This window comes from Diaphorina citri, unplaced genomic scaffold (assembly GCF_000475195.1).
Source record: "Diaphorina citri unplaced genomic scaffold, Diaci psyllid genome assembly version 1.1 scaffold321, whole genome shotgun sequence".
NCBI lineage: Eukaryota > Metazoa > Arthropoda > Insecta > Hemiptera > Psyllidae > Diaphorina > Diaphorina citri.
In genome coordinates, this window is record NW_007377756.1 from 51,246 (window position 1) to 69,842 (window position 18,597).

At 39.2% G+C, this 18,597-nt stretch overlaps 1 protein-coding gene across 2 annotated transcripts in view; it reads left to right on the top strand.

Annotated features, from left to right (window-relative positions):
- Positions 1-707: 707 nt before the first annotated feature.
- LOC103507546 (phosphatase and actin regulator 1-like) overlaps positions 708-18,597 on the top strand; it is a 37,722-nt gene continuing 19,832 nt past the window's right edge. Inside the window, exons 1-2 of one of the 2 annotated variants that reach the window (XM_026822372.1) lie at positions 708-1,076; positions 17,246-17,434. In XM_026822372.1, coding sequence (XP_026678173.1) covers positions 1,001-1,076; positions 17,246-17,434 — 265 coding nt within the window. In that variant the 5' untranslated portion in view covers positions 708-1,000. Of the gene's footprint in view, positions 1,077-10,064; positions 10,592-17,245; positions 17,435-18,597 lie in introns of those variants that run through there. The other variant, XM_026822371.1, reaches the window with a different exon arrangement.

Here is an 18,597-nt window from a genome sequence, read left to right on the forward strand (position 1 = left end):
ACTAAAAACTGACCATTGAAAATTTGACCCGATTACATTACTTTCCTTCCTAATCATCATCTTCTCCCTTTTCTTCTTCTTCTTCATCATCATCTTCTCGTTTTTCTTCTTCTTCATCATCATCATCATGAAGTAAAAATTAATGAATATTAGGTAGAAGAAATGAAGAATGAAACATTTCAAACTTCAAATAATATTCAAACGGCAAAATTTACCCATTTTACATTTTTTTATAGGTTTAAAACCGTCTTTTACCAGTTCACTGCTTTTACCTACAAGTCCAGAATGAAATTTTGTGCATAAAAATTATGCACAGATTGCGTCCTTCGTAGCTAGTGACTGTATGGTGGTGCCCTCTGCAGTGTTTTAAAGTAACTAGGAGGAGTTTTCGCTCATGTTGAAAAAAATCTTTTTCGTTTTTCCAACGTGCTTCGTGCTTTTTACCCGATATCTTTTGATTTTTAAAAGAAGAATAAAAACTAAAAATAAAATGATTATCATTTCTATTATATTCTACTAATAACTAATCAATAAAATTAAAATTACCTACCTATTTTTAACATTTTCGAGGGATATTTTTTTTGCAGCTGGTACGCGTATCGTGTGAAAAGAGCTTGTGTTGCAGTTGCGGCAATCCGCCATTTTTGATAAACAATTTAAATTTCGTGATTTGTTTCCAACCAACTTGCAACTTTCAAATTTTCCTAAAGTTTCCTGATTTCTCAGCTTTCTAATTTTATTTCTCACCTAATTAACTGTGTATTTAATCCTTTGATCGGTTTTCAAAACATATTAACAGATAAATTTCCACTCTTCCCTTTTATTTGTAATCAAACTCATCTCGGAAGTTACAAAAGTACAAATTGTAGTTGTAGTTTTGCTCCATGTCTCTTGCCTCTTGACAAACTTTTAACAAAATGAAAAGAAAAAGGTGTTCGCCTTCAAGAATCGGTTTGAAATGATTTCGTATTTAATCTGTGTGTTTTCCGGTTAAAATACGATGGCGGAAAATGGTCTGCTACCAGAAGACCATGAAGAAATGACAGAAGAGGAATCAAGCTCTGAGGATGCAACAGGTAGGTACCTAACTTTCATCACTCAACTTTCATGTAATATGGTTTTGAAAATCTGAATGTTGGTGCTGAATTAAGAATAATTATTCATATTTTCAGTACCTGCTATCCTACTAATATGTACCTACTAAATCATGTTCTTTTATTTTTGAGTAAGTAAGTACCTACTTGAACTCTTTAATTTTTCTTAGATATTCTGTGACTCGGGGATATGTATCTACCTATTCTACCTATGTATGTGTGAGTCATACAAAGTTACATTGCATTTCCTTTGATTGTGTAAGTACAAAGTCCTTGTTTCAGTGTTGGTTCAAGTATGTACCTATGACACATTATTTTATTGTATTCTAAAAGGTAGGAGGTTAAAGGTTGTTTAAGTAGGTGTTTGTTGGTTTGTCTTCTAAGGTTATCTTTTTAGATGATATCACTTTCCTTTTTATTTTGCCCTTGTCAAGATTTTGGTTCTAGAGATGTTGTAGTGGTATAGCTAATACTGGTGTGTGAAAGATAGCCTCTGAATCATTTGGAGAGCCAGCCTAGTCAGCCTGGTAGTGCATCTGCCTTGTAAATGCTAGGCTGTGGGTTTGATTCCCACCTAGGGTTGATTTTATCCTGAATAGATAATGTTCGTTTTTGGAACAGCTGGCTTTCTCCTACAGGGTCTTCCTTTTTGCTATGATTTAGGGATGATAAGAACTTATCAGTTACAGTTCCCCTAATCATCAAACCTCTTCTCTCTCTATTCCTTCAATCCGGAGATTGGTTGGCAATCTCTCTCCGTTTGTCTCTGTCGTGTGCCCATGCCTTCATTTCTTGATAGTTGTTGCAGCCAGTGAAATCCATGATTTGATTGATATAGGCCTTCCAGGGCCTTCCTCTTCCTTGTGCTTCTACTCTTCTTCCTTCGATGATGTTAACAACAAACTCATCGTGTCTGAATACATGTCCCATCCATTTGTGCCTTCTGTTTTGTACAACCTTCCATATCTGTCTCACTTTGCTCACCATCTCCAACCTCTTCCCTTCCTCTCCCTCTTCCCAACCAACCCACCACCACCATCAAACCTCTTTTTTTTTTTTTTTTTTTTTTTTTTTAAAAAAAAAGGTACCTACACATTTTTCACCTTTTACCTACCCCCCATTTTGTGTCTGATCTTACTGTAGGTACTAAGAGCAGTGAAAGAAAGTACAAATTTTTGGTAGGTACTACAATTTTTTTCCCTTATTTTGTGCCTTATTTTACTGTACTAAGAGCAAAGAAAGAAAGAAAGGTAATACTCAAGTACTGAGGCTATTTATAACGTGAACAGTACAATGGAATGTCCTATGAGTTATATCTGGTGGCTAGGTGATTAGATTAAATAGGAGTTTCCTGTTTGCAGGACTTATTTGTGTACCTCTACTTACATTTCATTATCAGAGTGTAGTATGCACAATGTTCACATATTATAAGTTCTCAAGTTTACAATTACCTACAATAATGATAGTGCTTATTTATACTGCTCACATAGGACTGAAAAGTCCCTTTACTCCAGTTTTGTGCCTTATTTTACTGTACTAAGAGCAAAGAAATAAAGAAAGGTAATACTCAAGTATTGAGGCTATTTATAACGTGAACAGTACAATGGAATGTCCTATGAGTTATATCTGATGGCTAGGTGATTAGACTAAATAGGAGTTTCCTGTTTGCAGGACTTATTTGTGTACCTCTACTTACATTTCATTATCAGAGTGTAGTATGCACAATGTTCACATATTATATATAAGTTCTCAAGTTTACAATTACCTACAATAATGATAGTGCTTATTTATACTGCTCACATAGGACTGAAAAGTCCCTTTACTCCAGCTTCTTCTTCATCATCATCTTCTCCTTCTTCTTCATCATCATCATCTTCTTCTCCCTTTTCTTCTTCTTCTTTATCATCATCATCTTCTCCCTTTCCTTCTTCTTCATCATCATCATCATCATCATCTTCTCCCTTTCCTTCTTCTTCTTCATCATCATCATCATCATCATCATCATCATCATCATCATCATCATCTTCTCCCTTTTTCTTCTTCTTCATCATCATCTTCTCCCTTTTCTTCTTCTTCTTTATCATCATCATCATCATCATCATCATCATCTTCTCCCTTTTCTTCTTCTTTATCATCATCATCTTCTCCTCCCTTTTCTTCTTCTTCATCATCATCTTCTCCCTTTTCTTCTTCTTTTTATTCTCCTTCTTCTTCTTCATCATCATCTTCTTCTCCCTTTTCTTCTTCTTCTTCTTTATCATCATCTTCTCCCTTTCCTTCTTCTTCTTCTTCATCATCATCATCATCATCATCATCATCATCATCATCATCATCATCATCATCATCATCATCATCATCAACATCGTTCTCCCTTTTTTTCTTCTTCTTCTTCTTCTTCTTCATCATTTTCTCCCTTTTCTTCTTCTTTTCATTCTCCTCCTCCTCCCCTTCTTGCTTCTACTCCTCCTTGTTCTTTCTCACCATCCTCGTTCTCCTCTATATCTTCTTGTCTTCCTATTCCTCCTCCTCTCCTTCTTGCTTCCACTCTTTCTTCTCCTCCTCCTTATTCCCTATTTTTTCTTGCGTCTCCTCTTCTTCCCGTCTCTTCTTCTTCCTCCTCTACTTCTTCTTGAGTCTTTCGCTTTCTCCTCCTCCTCCTCCTCCTCCCATTCTCACTTCTTCCAAGCATCGAGTAAAATTGACAAATCAGAAGTCGATCGACTGGAAAAAAAAGTTGTCTTTTTCAATGTGAAAAAAAAGACAACTTTTTTTTTGTCTATGTGTGAACACAGCTTTACACCAAAAATCACTGTGTATAGCCTATACACAAAATATTTCGAAAAAATTCACTTGCTAAAAGCGACTTTTTCGCCCGCGAAAATAACACGAAATCTGACACACCATTCGTCTGCACAGGCCAAAAAGAGACTGAACGCTTTTTACCTTTGCAAGAAGAATTTTCAGTCTACTTCTTCTCTCTAGGTCAAAAACTCGAATTCGACTTGCGGAATGCGCGGACCCTTTTTCGGCAACCTCTCTCGATTTATTCAACAATTTTTCTCTCTTCTCAAAAAAAGTGCCATAAGAAATTGCATCTCATATTTATTTCTTATTATTATCTATGGGAAACACATTTTGTAAGTATTTACCTATGAAGAAATCATGGGAAATCTATGGGAAAAAACGACCGTGTTTGGCTTGAAGATGAGATCCTTTGAAGCAAGGCTGCCCAAGCGGTCGATCGGGATCGATCGTTGATTGATTTCAAGTCGATCGCGATCAGCACACCCAGCCGTGTTTGAACCTAACAATAGGTATGATCTCTTACACACCCGATTCCTCCAAACCGTGGACCGAATGGAACAGTTGCGCTTACTTGAGTGATGTTTCAAAGTCATACAGCAGGAAAAATGAGGACCAACGGAATTTTTCTTTTACTTCTAGATCCCGAGATAAATCGATTAAAAAAATACCAGTAAATCGTGAACTTCGACGTCACGGCATACGCTCCCGTAGGCGATGACGCACTGAGGATAAAATTCCATATCTTGGCGGGGATTGAACCAATGCCCTCCTGTTTACCAGGCGAGTGCCTTGACCACTACACCACCGAGGCAGGTACAAGAAATTACCTACTTATAATTACATAAATTACAATTCCAATATTTTTGTCCAGTGGGATCTAGGGTTTGAGTAGGTAGGTGTAGGTTCATTTGCAAGAGAACATGAGCCAAGCTAGTGGTGATAGCATGTTGATTATACCGCCTGCCTTCGTGGCGTAGTGGTCAAGACACTCACATGGTAAACAGGAGGGTGTGGGTTCGATCCCAGTCTAGGCATGGAATTTTATCCTCATTTATTTGATAATTTGACCACATAATAATGGAGCTCTAAGGGTTAGGTGGTAGAGAACGCCTCCGGCGTTAACCTCGCCCAGTGGTTACCTTCCACTCAAGAGTCTATTATTATTATCTTTTTCTTTCCTTTCTTCTTGTGTCATACTTAAAATGTCAAATAAAGATTACAAATTACAAAATTATTATTATACTAGTTCACAATAGCTCACTGAAGTTACCTAAGCAATGTTGGGTATGGTTCATAGGTATCCAGATGGGTGACCATCTGGGCAGTTGCGTGCTGCTGACTTTTTCCCGCCCCAGGCTGGGTGAGGTTAATGTGAGTCGTTGGGCTACTTGTTGCCGAATGGTAAAACCTCTCATCCCTAAAACTTAACGCTTTCCTAGCTATCTATAGAGTGATGTTTATTTGTGTTATTATGTCACAACTTTGGTGCTCACTGCAGAATTGTAGGATTTTCCCAAAATATCTCAATAATCCTAAAATCCAATGTTTACCTACCATGCTGGCACCGGTCGCTATGCGCATTTATATGTCATAGCCTAAATTTTCCTCACGAGGCTGAGTGGGCCCCGCAACATCCAGTCACGGAATCAATCATTTGCATGATACAAATTTCTTGAGCGAGTCACGGAATCAATGATTTGCATGATACAAATTTCTTGACCCCGCCGGGAATCGAACCCGGGTCTCCCGCGTGCAACGCGAGCACAGGTGACCCCTAACCAGGGAGCTGACCCATCGTCATAATCTGCAGAAGACTACTTAAGCTGGCATTGCTGCAAATGCCTTGATATCCTCTATTGTTTCCTAGCTATAGAGTGATGTTGAACCCATGAAAAAAGAAAGAAATAATGAAGAAGAAGAAGAAGAAGAAGAAGAAGAAGAAGAAGAAGAAGAAGAAGAAGAAGAAGAAGAAGAAGAAGAAGAAGAAAGAAAGAAAGAAGAAAGAAAGAAAAAAACACTCATGATATCAGTTACCTACTTAAATGTGGAAAGATCAGTAGGGTCAACATTGCTAAAATGAAACGGGGGGGGGGGGGGGGGGAGTGGTGGATAATTTTATACGGGGAAAATATATCCATTTGAATTTTCTCCCATTTCTAAACTCAGTATGAGCTTAAACCCAATGAGAAACCTCAATAGTTTCTACAGGGTGTTTTGCAGTCTTTTTTTTTTACTACAGGGTGTTTTGCAGTCTTAAAAAAAAGAGGTTTGACAGAAGAACTGTAACTGCTAAGGTCTTATCGTCCCGAAATCGAAGAGAGAAGAAAGACAGGATAGGAGAAAGCCAGCCGTTCCGAGAACGAACACAGGATAAAATGCGCCCCGGGCGGGAATAGAACCCGAGGCCTAGCGCTTACAAGGCAGACGCGCTACCAACCAAGCTAACTAGGCTTTCAGTCTTTTTTCAATGGGTTTATGGTCACTGCACTCATAAGAAGGCCAGTCTAGTTAGCTTGGAAGGTGGCGCGTCTGCCTTGAAAGCGCTAGGTCACGGTTTCGATTCCCGCCCAGGGCGGATTTTTAGCCTAAGGAGATAAGTTTCGTCCTCGGAACGGCTGGCTTTCATCCCTCTTCACTTTCAGGATAATACTCGTAAGAACTAAGCACTGGTGTGAAATACTCCCACTAAAGCACAGTTCCCTCTATCAAAATTCTCAAAAAAAAACAAAAAAAACATAACCTCATTAACATGTAAATCGTAATTTCAAATGACATCCAATAACAGAGAACAGACTCCACTTTATCAAAAAATATTACAGACTACAGAATCAGAAGATAATCTTTTAAAAATCTTCAAATGATAAGGGAGAGAGGGAAAATAGGATGAGAACTCAAAGTATGAAATAATGAGAAGTTATGTATGAAAATAATAAAATAGATGAATCACACATAATATAGTGGTCAAGACGCTTGCTTGGTAGACAGGAGGGTGTGGGTTCAATACCGACCGAGATATGGAATTATATCCTCAATCTGAACTGATAAAGTTCGTTCTCGGAACGGCTGGCTTTCTCCGATCCTGTCTTAATTCTCTTTTCGCTTTCGGGAAGATCAAACCTTAGCAGTTACAGTTCCCTGTACCAAACCTCTTTAATCTATCTATCCTGTCTTCTTCCTATCTTATTTTGGTCTTTCTGCTATCCTGTCTTTCTTCTCGCTTCGCTTTGGGACGATAAGACCTTAGCCGTCACAGTTCCCTCTCTGAAACCTCTTGGAAAAAAAAATCTCGCTGATATTTTCAGTGAAGTATAGGTATAGGTACCCTGTTTGACTGTTTATTCTAAGCTCAAAATAGTCACCTACCTGATAGCTGATAGGTATCTAAAATAAATAAAACGAACACGAGAGTAAGTAAATAAGCTACTGAGTTCACATCGTAGCGGCAAAAGAGCGGCGGGAAAATTACTCAACAAGCAGTGGAATCTTGACCCAACTTTGGAAGTATTTCTGAAAGCAACTTCTCACTTTGTAGTTTGTACTTTAAAAATTAGAATACAATAGTGCCAGCCTAGTTAGCTTAGTTGGTAGTGCGTCTGCCTTGTAAGCGCTAGGCCGCGGGTTCGATTCCCGCCCGGGGCGGATTACAATAGTGAATAGAATATACCTTATACCCTGCTTATAGGTACTTCGAGAATGAGACTGAAAATTCCTTTTTCTCCCGCAGTGACCGCAGTTTAAATCAAACGCAGACCGAATTACGGTCATTCCTGAAAGCAACTTTATTTCTTTCCGTTATTTTTTCAAGAGGTTTGATAGAGGGAACTGTCACTACTAAGGCCTTACCGTCCCGAAATAGAAGAGAGAAGCAGAATAGGATAGGAGAAAGCCAGCCGTTCCGAGAACGAACCTTGTGTTGTTCCCGAGCGTTAAGTATTTTTGTGGAAAAAATGCAGAAGTGGTTAAGAGTCCCCCTCCCCACAAAGGCTGGCGCTTTTTGCGCAGTCCATTGTCCAGACACACGTCTAAGTATTTAAAGTTTAAACTCATTTTCTCTCTCTCCCTCTCTCTCTTTCTCTCTCTCTCTCTCCTTCCCTTCCTCCTTCTCTCCCTCCCTCCCAATCCCAAATCTATTCACGTATGTTGGCCAACAGGAATCCTGATAAGTTTCCTTCTTCTTCTTCTTTTTTCTTTTCTATTTTTTCTTCTCCATTTCCTCCTCTTACTCTTCTACATCTTTCCCTTTTCTTCCTCCTTCTCTTTCTCCCTCGTCCTCGACGTTCTCTTTTCCCCCCTCCTTCTTTAACTCGTCTCTCATCTTCTCCTTCTCTGCCTCTTCTTCTTGTTCCCACTTTTACTTCTCTCCTTCTTGTTCTTTTCCGCTTAAACCCAATGAGAAACCTCAATAGTTTCTACAGGGTGTTTTGCAGTCTTTTTTTTTTACTACAGGGTGTTTTGCAGTCTTAAAAAAAAGAGGTTTGACAGAAGAACTGTAACTGCTAAGGTCTTATCGTCCCGAAATCGAAGAGAGAAGAAAGACAGGATAGGAGAAAGCCAGCCGTTCCGAGAACGAACACAGGATAAAATGCGCCCCGGGCGGGAATAGAACCCGAGGCCTAGCGCTTACAAGGCAGACGCGCTACCAACCAAGCTAACTAGGCTTTCAGTCTTTTTTCAATGGGTTTATGGTCACTGCACTCATAAGAAGGCCAGTCTAGTTAGCTTGGAAGGTGGCGCGTCTGCCTTGAAAGCGCTAGGTCACGGTTTCGATTCCCGCCCGGGGCGGATTTTTAGCCTAAGGAGGTAAGTTTCGTCCTCGGAACGGCTGGCTTTCATCTCTCTTCACTTTCAGGAAGATACTCGTAAGAACTAAGCACTGTTGTGAAATACTCTCACTAAAGCACAGTTCCCTCTATCAAAATTCTCAAAAAAAAAAAAAAAAAAAAAAAAAAAAAAAAAAAAATGAGTGGGCCCCGCAACAGCCAGTCACAGAATCAATCATTTGGATGATACAAATTTCTTGACCCCGCCGGAAATCGAACCCGGGTCTCCCGCGTGCAAGGCGAGCGCAGTGACCACTACGCCATGGGAGCTGACTCTACACTACATGGATAGTTATGTGGTATCCCATGAATGCGGACCTAAATACATAAATAAAGAGTACCAGAATTTAACGTTTTGACCGTTAAGAAAAGGGTAGATAAAGAAAGGGTGCTGTAGGAGGACACGATAATGATAGGGTCTAATTGTAGGGTCTATGTTTTAGGGTTAGGGCTATGTGGTATAGGGACTATATACATGAGCTGTGTGATGGGCTACATAGGGACTATGGGCATAATGGTAAAAAAACTTATCTAGACAGTTAATGAGTCTGGCGTCAACAACGTTATAATAATGAAGATAAAAAAATATCCTTTCAGTTTGTAGACGAGTACCTTTAGAGGTTTGATAGAGGGAATTACTGTAGGTCTGTAGGTATAGGATAAAATCCGCTCTAGAAGGGCCATATTGCCATATTTATGAACAAAATACTGGCTATCAAGCTATACTGACGCCAGCCTAGTTAGCTCAGTTGGTACGTTGGTAGTGCGTCTGCCTTGTAAGCGCTGGGCCGCGGGTTCGATTCCCGCCCGGAATGTTCATTCTCGGAAAGGCTGGCTTTCTCCTATCCTGTCTTCCTTCTCTCTTCGATTTCAGGACGATAAGACCATAGCAGTTACAGTTCCCTCTTCCCCTTCTCGTTCTTTTCCTTCTCCCCCTTATTTTCCTACTTCTTCTCCTCCTTCCCCTTCTCTACCTTCTTCTCCTCCTTCCCCTTCTCTACATTCTTTTCCGTCCTCCTTTCCTCGTCTTCTTCGTGTTCTTTTACTTCTCTTCCTCTTCCTTCTTTTCCTTTAGCTTCTCTCTTGCTTCTCCTTTTACGTTTTCTTCTCCTCCTCTCCCTTTCCCTCCTCTTTTTCCTTCTCCTCCCCTCCCTCTTCCTTCTTTCCCCCCTCTTCCTCCTCCTCCTTCTTCTCCTCTCTTCCTTTACCTCTTCCTTCTTTCCCGCGAAACCTTACATGCATCAGTCTGTCTGTCGCCAGGACGTGTGACTTCGCTTTCTTACTGGGGGAGCTAAGTGATATTGTTTACGTTCTAGCCGAAACTGACGACAGTTAACTCGCATTCTTTTTTTGCTAAGCAGTCCAAATATTGTGTTTAAATGCATTTAAAATAGGTGTAAATTACTTAGCTGTTGAATAACTGACAAAATGTTGACACAAGTACGGCAAACGGTAGAAAAATGTTGAATAGCTCTAGCAAAGTGTTTAAATAAGTGCGGCAAAGTTTTGAATAATTGTAGAAAAATGTTGACTACCTGCGGTAAAATGTTGACATAGCGTTCTAAATTGTTGAATTATTGCAGGAAAATGTTGAATAATTGTAGAAAAATGTTGAATAACTGCGGAAAAATGTTGAAATAAGTGCGGTAAAGTGTTGAATAATTGTAGAGGTGCGTTAAATTGCTTTAATTGCCAAGTGTGAACGGGCTGTAAGGCCAGTAGGTCTGATTGGCAGCAAAGTGCTCAAAACAGACGATTACGAAACTATGTTCTCAGTGCTAACTCAGAGTAAACCGAAACCAGTCCAGTGTAAAATTTGCATCGCCAACTTGAAACCATCGACAGCTGCGTTCGATGAGGAACAGAATGATGGTGAGTTTAGAGTAGAAATTTTAGAGTTGACAAAAGATTAGAGTAGAAATTTTCTCCTATCCTGTCTTCCTTCTCTCTTCGCTTTCGGGACGATAAGCCGTTAGCAATTTACTGTTCCCTCTAGCAAACCTCTTTAGAAAATAAAATAAATAAAAACCCTCGTTGATATTTTCAGTGAAGTAGGTAGTAGGTACCCTGTTTGACTGTTTATTCTAAGCTCAAAGTAGTAACCTACCTGACGGTTACCTGAGATAATTTCTCAGCGTTGGCAGGACCTGACAGTCTTTGCCTGTAGGTAATATCTGAGTTAAGAATTTAGTTTGTCATACCTCCTTGTACGAACCTCCATGATTATTTTACTGCCATGTATTGAAGTATGCCTTGGTTGAACGGTGATATCATTCAATATGAAATAGATTTTAAATCAGGGGTTCCTAACTGAGCATGGCCCGCGGCCGGCTGGATCCCACTGAACGGGCCAAGAAAATTGTAACCCCAACCCAACTTTGAATATTCCCGCCCCAGGGTGAATATTATCCTGTGTCCTAAACCGTGATAAGGTTCGTTCTCGGAACGATTGGCTTTCTCTTATCCTGTCGAACCGCCCCTCTCTCTTTGATTTCGGGACGATAATACCTGCCTAAGAACCCCTAGATTAGAATATGAAGTGTATTAGAGATGGAAACTCATTAATATGTACGGACCCCGGAGGCGCGGACAAGAGGTTTGGTACCCCTGTTTTGTAGAATGTGATGTATATTGGAGATTCATCTTTTTTGTATTTTTAGTTTATTACTTTTGACAAGTACACAACAATTGACAACACTCTCATTCTCCTATCCTATCTTTCTTCCCGATATAGAGTTCCGGAACCCAGTCACCATAGGTTTGGAACCCCTGGTATTTGTATAGTGGAGTCATCTCTTTTGTATTTCTAGTTTATTACTTGACAAGTAGTACAAGTACACAACAATTGACAATATCAGCTCAAATATTATGACCTTCTTGATCAAATAACAGCATCTCATTGAACCAGGAGCTAGCGTACATTGAATTTACTAGGTTTATCCCGTGACAAAATGTCCACTGTGTAGTATAATTTTTTACATTCCACGTGTCGATCTTCAGCACAGATTTTAAGTTTTGGACATTTATTGTATTTGGCTGCCGGGGGTACTTTGGACATATATCAAGAAATGATAAATACAAAATCCTTCAAGACATTATTAAAGGTAATCTTCGCGGGACCAGAGCACGTGGAAGACCAAGAACATCATGGATTGACAATATCAGACAATGGACAGTTTTAACATGGGATGAGTTATTCAATAGCGCTTTGGACAGAGAAAATTGGACCACAATAGTTGCCAACGTCTACTGAAGATAAGGCACATACAAGAAGAAGAAGAAGAAGAAGAAGAAGAAGAAGAAGAAGAAGAAGAAGAAGAAGAAGAAGAAGAAGAAGAAGAACAATTTTCATTTTCACAGAAGTTCGAAATCTGTGGGCCAAATCCAATACTTTTTTTTTGAAGAGGTTTTGACAGGAAACTGTAACTGCTAAGGTCTTATCGTCCCGAAATTGAAAAGAGAAGGAAGACAGGATCGGAGAAAGCCTGCCGTTCCGAGAACGAACATCCGTTTAGGATAAAATCCGGGCGGGAACGGAACCTGCGGCCTAGCGCTTACAAGGCAGACGCGCTACGCTGGCCTCTTTGAATAAAACCTTTCAACAAACTCATCTTCACAATTAATGAACTTGAGTATAAAGTACAAGGTATGGGCCGTATGGGTGCATAAGCAGAACGCACGGGCTTAGATATATATATCCTCCTTTTACCCTCATAATTGTAGTTATTAAGTCACTGTGTGGTCACTTCAGTACATTCCTTACTTCCGGTGTAAGGGGCTTACACTTCTTTTCACTCATCGCCCATATAAGCGAAACAATGAAATGAGAAGGTGTTTGTTTGATGCCCATTGAAGAAGACATTGCTAACTTGCGTATATGAGGGTACTTGGATATGGTTAAGTACTTAAGTAGTTACCTACTTACGGAACAGGGATTTCATACTCAAAGACTTGTGTACACAGCAACACAGCTCGTTTTTATAGAATAGAATAGAATATACCTTGTTTATCCTGCCCGAATAGGACTGAAAAGTCCCTTTGGAGAATTTTTTAAAAGAGTTTTGATAGAGGAAAGTGTAACTGGTTAGGTCGTATCGTCCTGAAAGCGAAGAAAGACAGGATAGGAGAAAGCCAGGCGTTCCGAGAGCGAACCTTATCTGTTCAGGATAAAATCCGCCGCGGACGGGAATCGAACCCGCAACCTAGCACTTACAAGGCAGATGCTCCACAGCTCGTCTTTAGGGATTAACTGACCGAATGCCGAGGTCCAAGTACTAACTCACCAAAAAAATAAATGTAAATGCAGTTTCTTTGTGTTATAATGTCACAACTTTGGTGCTCACTGCAGCATTGTAGGATTTTCCCAATATCTCAATAATCCTAAAATCCAATGTTTACCTACCATGCTGGCACCGGTCGCTATGCGCATTTATATGCCATAGCTACTCATTTTCCTCACGAGGCTGAGTGGGCCCCGCAACAGCCAGTCACGGAATCAATCATTTGCATGATACAAAATTTCTTGCCCCCGCCGGGAATCAAACCCGGGTCTCCCGCGTGCAAGGCGAGCGCAGTGACCACTACGCCATGGGAGCTGACTCTACACTACATGGATAGTTATGTGGTATCCCATGAATGCGGACCTAAATACATAAATAAAGAGTACCAGAATTTAACGTTTTTGACCGTTAAGAAAAGGGTAGATAAAGAAAGGGTGCTGTAGAGGACACGATAATGATAGGGTCTAATTGTAGGGTCTATGTTTTTAGGGTTAGGGCTATGTGGTATAGGGATATATACATGACGCTTGTGGTGTGGGCTACATAGGGACTATGGGCATAACTGGTAAAAAAACTTATCTAGACAGTTAATGAGTCCTGGCGTCAACAACGTTATAATAATGAAGATAAAAAAATATCCTTTCAGTTTGTAGACGAGTACCTTTAGAGGTTTGATAGAGGGAATACGTAGGTCTGTAGGTATAGGATAAATCCGCTCTAGAAGGGCCATATTGCCATATTTATGAACAAAATACTGGCTATCAAGCTATACTGACGCCAGCCTAGTTAGCTCAGTTGGTACGTTGGTAGTGCGTCTGCCTTGTAAGCGCTGGGCCGCGGGTTCGATTCCCGCCCGGAATGTTCATTCTCGGAAAGGCTGGCTTTCTCCTATCCTGTCTTCCTTCTCTCTTCGATTTCAGGACGATAAGACCATAGCAGTTACAGTTCCCTCTGTCAAACCTCTTTTTTTTAAAAAAAAAAAAAAAAAAAAAAAAAAAAAATCATTCTTGGAATGGATTTCTCCTGCCCTGTTTTCCTTCTCTCTTTGCTTTAGAGACGAAAAGACCTCAGCAGTTTCAGTTTTCTCTATCAAACTTCTTATTTGTTTCAATCTGATAGGTATGAACACAGGGCACAAATATGGGCTCTGTAAGCATTTACATACTCAGTTTACTTCAAAGGTTATCAAGATAAAAGATAAAATAAACAAATGGTCATTGACAATAATGTCAACCACATATGATTAACATCATGATCTGTTATGCTGTTATCGCCTGTTTGAAATTTTTCGAAAGGAAGAAAACATCTATGGTAATAGAAAGTAAAAATCGACGGGTTACCTACTCTTTCCTTTCACTAAGTACTTTCTTTCCCGTAGGACCATTTTCTTACTTTCTTACTACAGGATACTTGAAGTGAAAATGAGAGAGAGCTGTGAGAAGTTTTTCGTTACACTTGAGTTTGAAGAGAGGAAGCAAAAACTCTCGAAATTGAAACTACCTTGACCGCCTCGTGTCAGGGTGAGCTTGAAATAATGTCGCCTCGCATAGCTCGATCTTAAACTAGAAATAACTCATTTCTAGTTTAAAGGTAGGCACACACGTTCAGTTTTTACTCAAGGGTTGTTCTTCAGTTCTTTCACAGCGTACGTTCACAATTTAGTTTTCGTACTCGTACTAACACTACTAACAATTTTATTACCTACCTACTACTAAAATTACATTACTTTCCTTCCTATAGGATAAGGCAAGTAAAAACTGTCAAAACGAACTGTACACATACGTCAAATAAATCTGAAGCATTCTTGAGGAATAGCCGGATCGACTTGAAGATTTTTCAATTCCGATTCGTAGTCCAAATCTCGAGGAAATTATCTGAAGGAATTCAAATCATCACACATTACATCACATTTCACATCACATTAGGCTTCCCTCAATAGACTTGAAAAACTGAACCTTCTCTTCCTCTCCCTCCTCCTTTTTCTTCTTCTCCATCTTTTTCTGTTCCATCACCTCCTCTTCTTTCATATCTACCTTTCAGCTATTCCTCCTCCATTTTTCCTTCTCCTTCATCTTAAACTCTTCCTACTCCTTCTCCTTCATAACTCGATAACTCGATAACACCATGTTGCGTGAAGTAATTAACAACGATGTAAATAAAACTACAACTCTATTACAAGTTATTACCAAGTCGCGGATTGGAATGGGACAGGGAAGGCCCAAGATCAAGGTCTTCAAGATGAAATTACCAACCGATGTATTAGTAGATCTCATGTACATAGATGTATAATATAAAGATACATAGATGTAAAGATCATAATATTTACCACAGTGTCAAGGTCGTAAGAGAAAAGACAAGAGATTTTCATTTCACGTTAGTTCTAAAATTCTAAAGTAAACGGTTCTATTTGTACACAGTTTTACATGGATGAGAATCATCACGTTGGTTCTAAAATTCTAAAGTAAACGGTTCTATTTGTACACGGTTTTACATGGATGAGAATCATCACGTTGGTTCTAAAATTCTAAAGTAAACGGTTCTATTTGTACACGGTTTTACATGAATGAGAATCATGAGATCTGTTTGTTTGTATGGGTCAAATCAAGTAAGTCGACTGAAACCGTACACTACCTCGACTACATAGATTCACCTCGTCGATCGACGGCGTCGACAACGTGTGGACACAACTTTAGGATGGATCAAAAACTTGAGCCATTTCCATTTGTGGCGCATTAGGCATTAGGCTGCGGTTACATTGGACGCGATTTCACGCGATGCGATTTGGTGCGAATTCGCGCGACTTTTTCAAACACATTAGTTCTAATGAAAGCGGTTACACTAGTCGCATGCTTTCGCACGTTTTCGCGCGAATTCGCGTTCAGTGTAACCGTAGCCTTTATTATTTCTGTAACTTCGTGCTTCGTGTACGGTTTTCGTGTTGTTTCTTGGATGACAATATGCATTCTATTCTTCTTTTTCTCTATTTTTCTTTTTCTTCGCCTTTTCCCGTATACAGACGTGGTCGGCGTTTTTTGTCAGCCTCTCGATCAGCTCTAACTAGGGTGATTGCTTTGGGCTGACATTTGGTTTTGGCAATTTGGCTACAAATTTTACAAGTGGATTCCCTTCGCACTCAGCCTTTGCTATTTCATGAGCAAAAGAAATTCAGGCTGTTATACTCCCTGTTTAAAGTACCCCCAGCCAGACAATACGACATTCTATGAAATTTCAATATTAGGGCAGAGTGGTTTGTCGTGATGTTCCTTATTACTTTCTATTACCTACAACACTGTTTTCTTATCTCATCGAAACTTGCACTTCAGACCTTTTGATCGCTAATCTTCCAATACCGCTACTTGTTTGCTTTGTCCAAAACATAACATAATAAATAATGATAAATAATATTGGGTATAATGTGTAGAATTGTTGATATGTACATACCTATGAGCACAATTCTACTTATAATGAGTGATAGGTAAGTGGTAAGTAACTGATAATGGTAATATGATAACTCAAAAGACAAAAGCTCGAAACCTGTAGAAACATGCATCTAACATTAAAACAAAATGAGTTGTCATAGCGAATAGCTTCCTAGTGACCCAAAAAACACAACCACGACCCAAAGTTGTGACTTTCGTTAGAAATTGATAGCTTATTGCTGAAGGGGATTTGGCTAAAAATGTATAACGTAGGTAGTTAGCTTGTAGGGCGCGTCTACCTTGTGAGCGCCAGGTCGTAATAGGTTCGATTCCCGCTCGGGGGGATTTTGTCCTTGACAGATGAGGTTCGTTCTAGGAACGACCGGGATTTCTCCTAATCCTGTCCTCCGCTTTACGATTTCGGGACGATAAGACCTTAGCCATTTACAGTTGCCTCTCCTCTTCTGTTGCCTCCTAGGAAACCTCTTCATAAAAAAAGTGAAAAATAAACAAAATAAAAGAAAGTGAAAATTGGACCAATTGCTTTCTCTCGTTACCTTAATTCTTTAGGTTCCCGATAAAAAAAAAAGAAAAGAAAAAAAAAAAAAATGGTAATAAAAAGCAAAATAATAATAATAATAATAATAATAATAAAATCCTAGTGAAGCATTCCAACTAATTTTGCATTGTTGACTAACTTCCCCTTGTCATGAAGATTTGAAGAACTTTACCAATTATTGGTTAGGTTCCTATTTAATACTTTGTCAAAAATGACAACAGTGTTAAGAACTTTACTCTAATTGCTTCTCCTTTCTCTTTGTTTCCAGCCAAAAAACACAACGGGATAGCAATGCGGACAAACAGTCTCGGCTCTGGCACTCCAAGACCACAGTCCACCCATATACCACCTTTAGAAAGAAAAACTAGCGGGAAATTTTCAGCCCTAGGAAGATTATTCAAGCCGTGGAAGTGGAAAAGAAAGAAAAAGTCGGACAAATTTGAAGCCGCTTCCCGATGTAAGTATGAGGTCCGAGACTAAGTTTGAATATCACTTCCTTCAAAGTTGTTGTTATGCTGGGGTTTACCAACTCGGAATTGAGATGAAAGAAGGATTTCCCTATACTAAACAGCAAGGTAAAATTTGGCTTTAACTCAATCCTGAGACAATCAACTTTGGTAAAACTTGACCTTAAGTTTCTAAAGCAAAAAGTGTGGATGTGTTTTTATTGGCCACTTGGGGAAAAAAAAAAAAAAAAAAAAATCTCAAAAAAAAATAATGTCCTGTAGGCAATGTGATCTAAAGGAGAGTGTTCCCACTATACACAGAAGAATTTTTTTTTTCAAAACACACAAGCCGCTCTTAAAAATGGGAAAAATATTCCTGTGGTCTTTTCTAAAGAGGTGTATCATGCAGGTAGATAGAGGTAATAGGTTGATAGGTATAAAAGTAGAAAGGAATTTGTTTTCCACTAGAGATAGACTATACGGACTACGGTATCTACCGTAGGATTCCATATAGGACCCGTGTATTATGTATCTAGGTATTTCTCCTTATGTGATGTCCTACCCATGTAGTCCATGTACTTTTCATGAGGAATGCATAGCCAATGGTCTGCGCAGGCGCACACGCTCCACGTGTTTTACTTTCCATTACCTTCTATATGGGGAACTCGTGTGGATTGTGTTAACATGTTTTAACTTGATAAGGAGAACCAAAAAGGCATATATATTTTGCATGTTTTTATTTGAACGAATGATTTCCAAGGTTTGACGAGGCGATTTTGTATTATTTCGTCTGTTTGTGCCGTAATCTCGGCAGTATATTTGATGAAAATTTTAGCAACATACCTTATGTCCAAAGGCTAAAGCTAAAGGAAATTTTCTGATAAGATTTTCGAATGGGCCTTCTCTACCCCCATCGAGTCTTTGGAGATTTTTTTTTTTTCCATGAGGTTTGATAGGATAGGATCATAGGTCATAGGAGAAAGGTTAGGAGAATTCAACAAAAGGCATAGGTTTTTTCTTTTTTTTTTAGGGGTAATGAAACTGAATTCGATGGATTCATTAGATTCAGACAATAATAAAAAAAAATAATAATAATAATAATAATAATAATAAAATTGTTCTTATTTGGCTGAACTTGGTAGTTTACAGTACTGCACCATCAAAAGTCAACGAA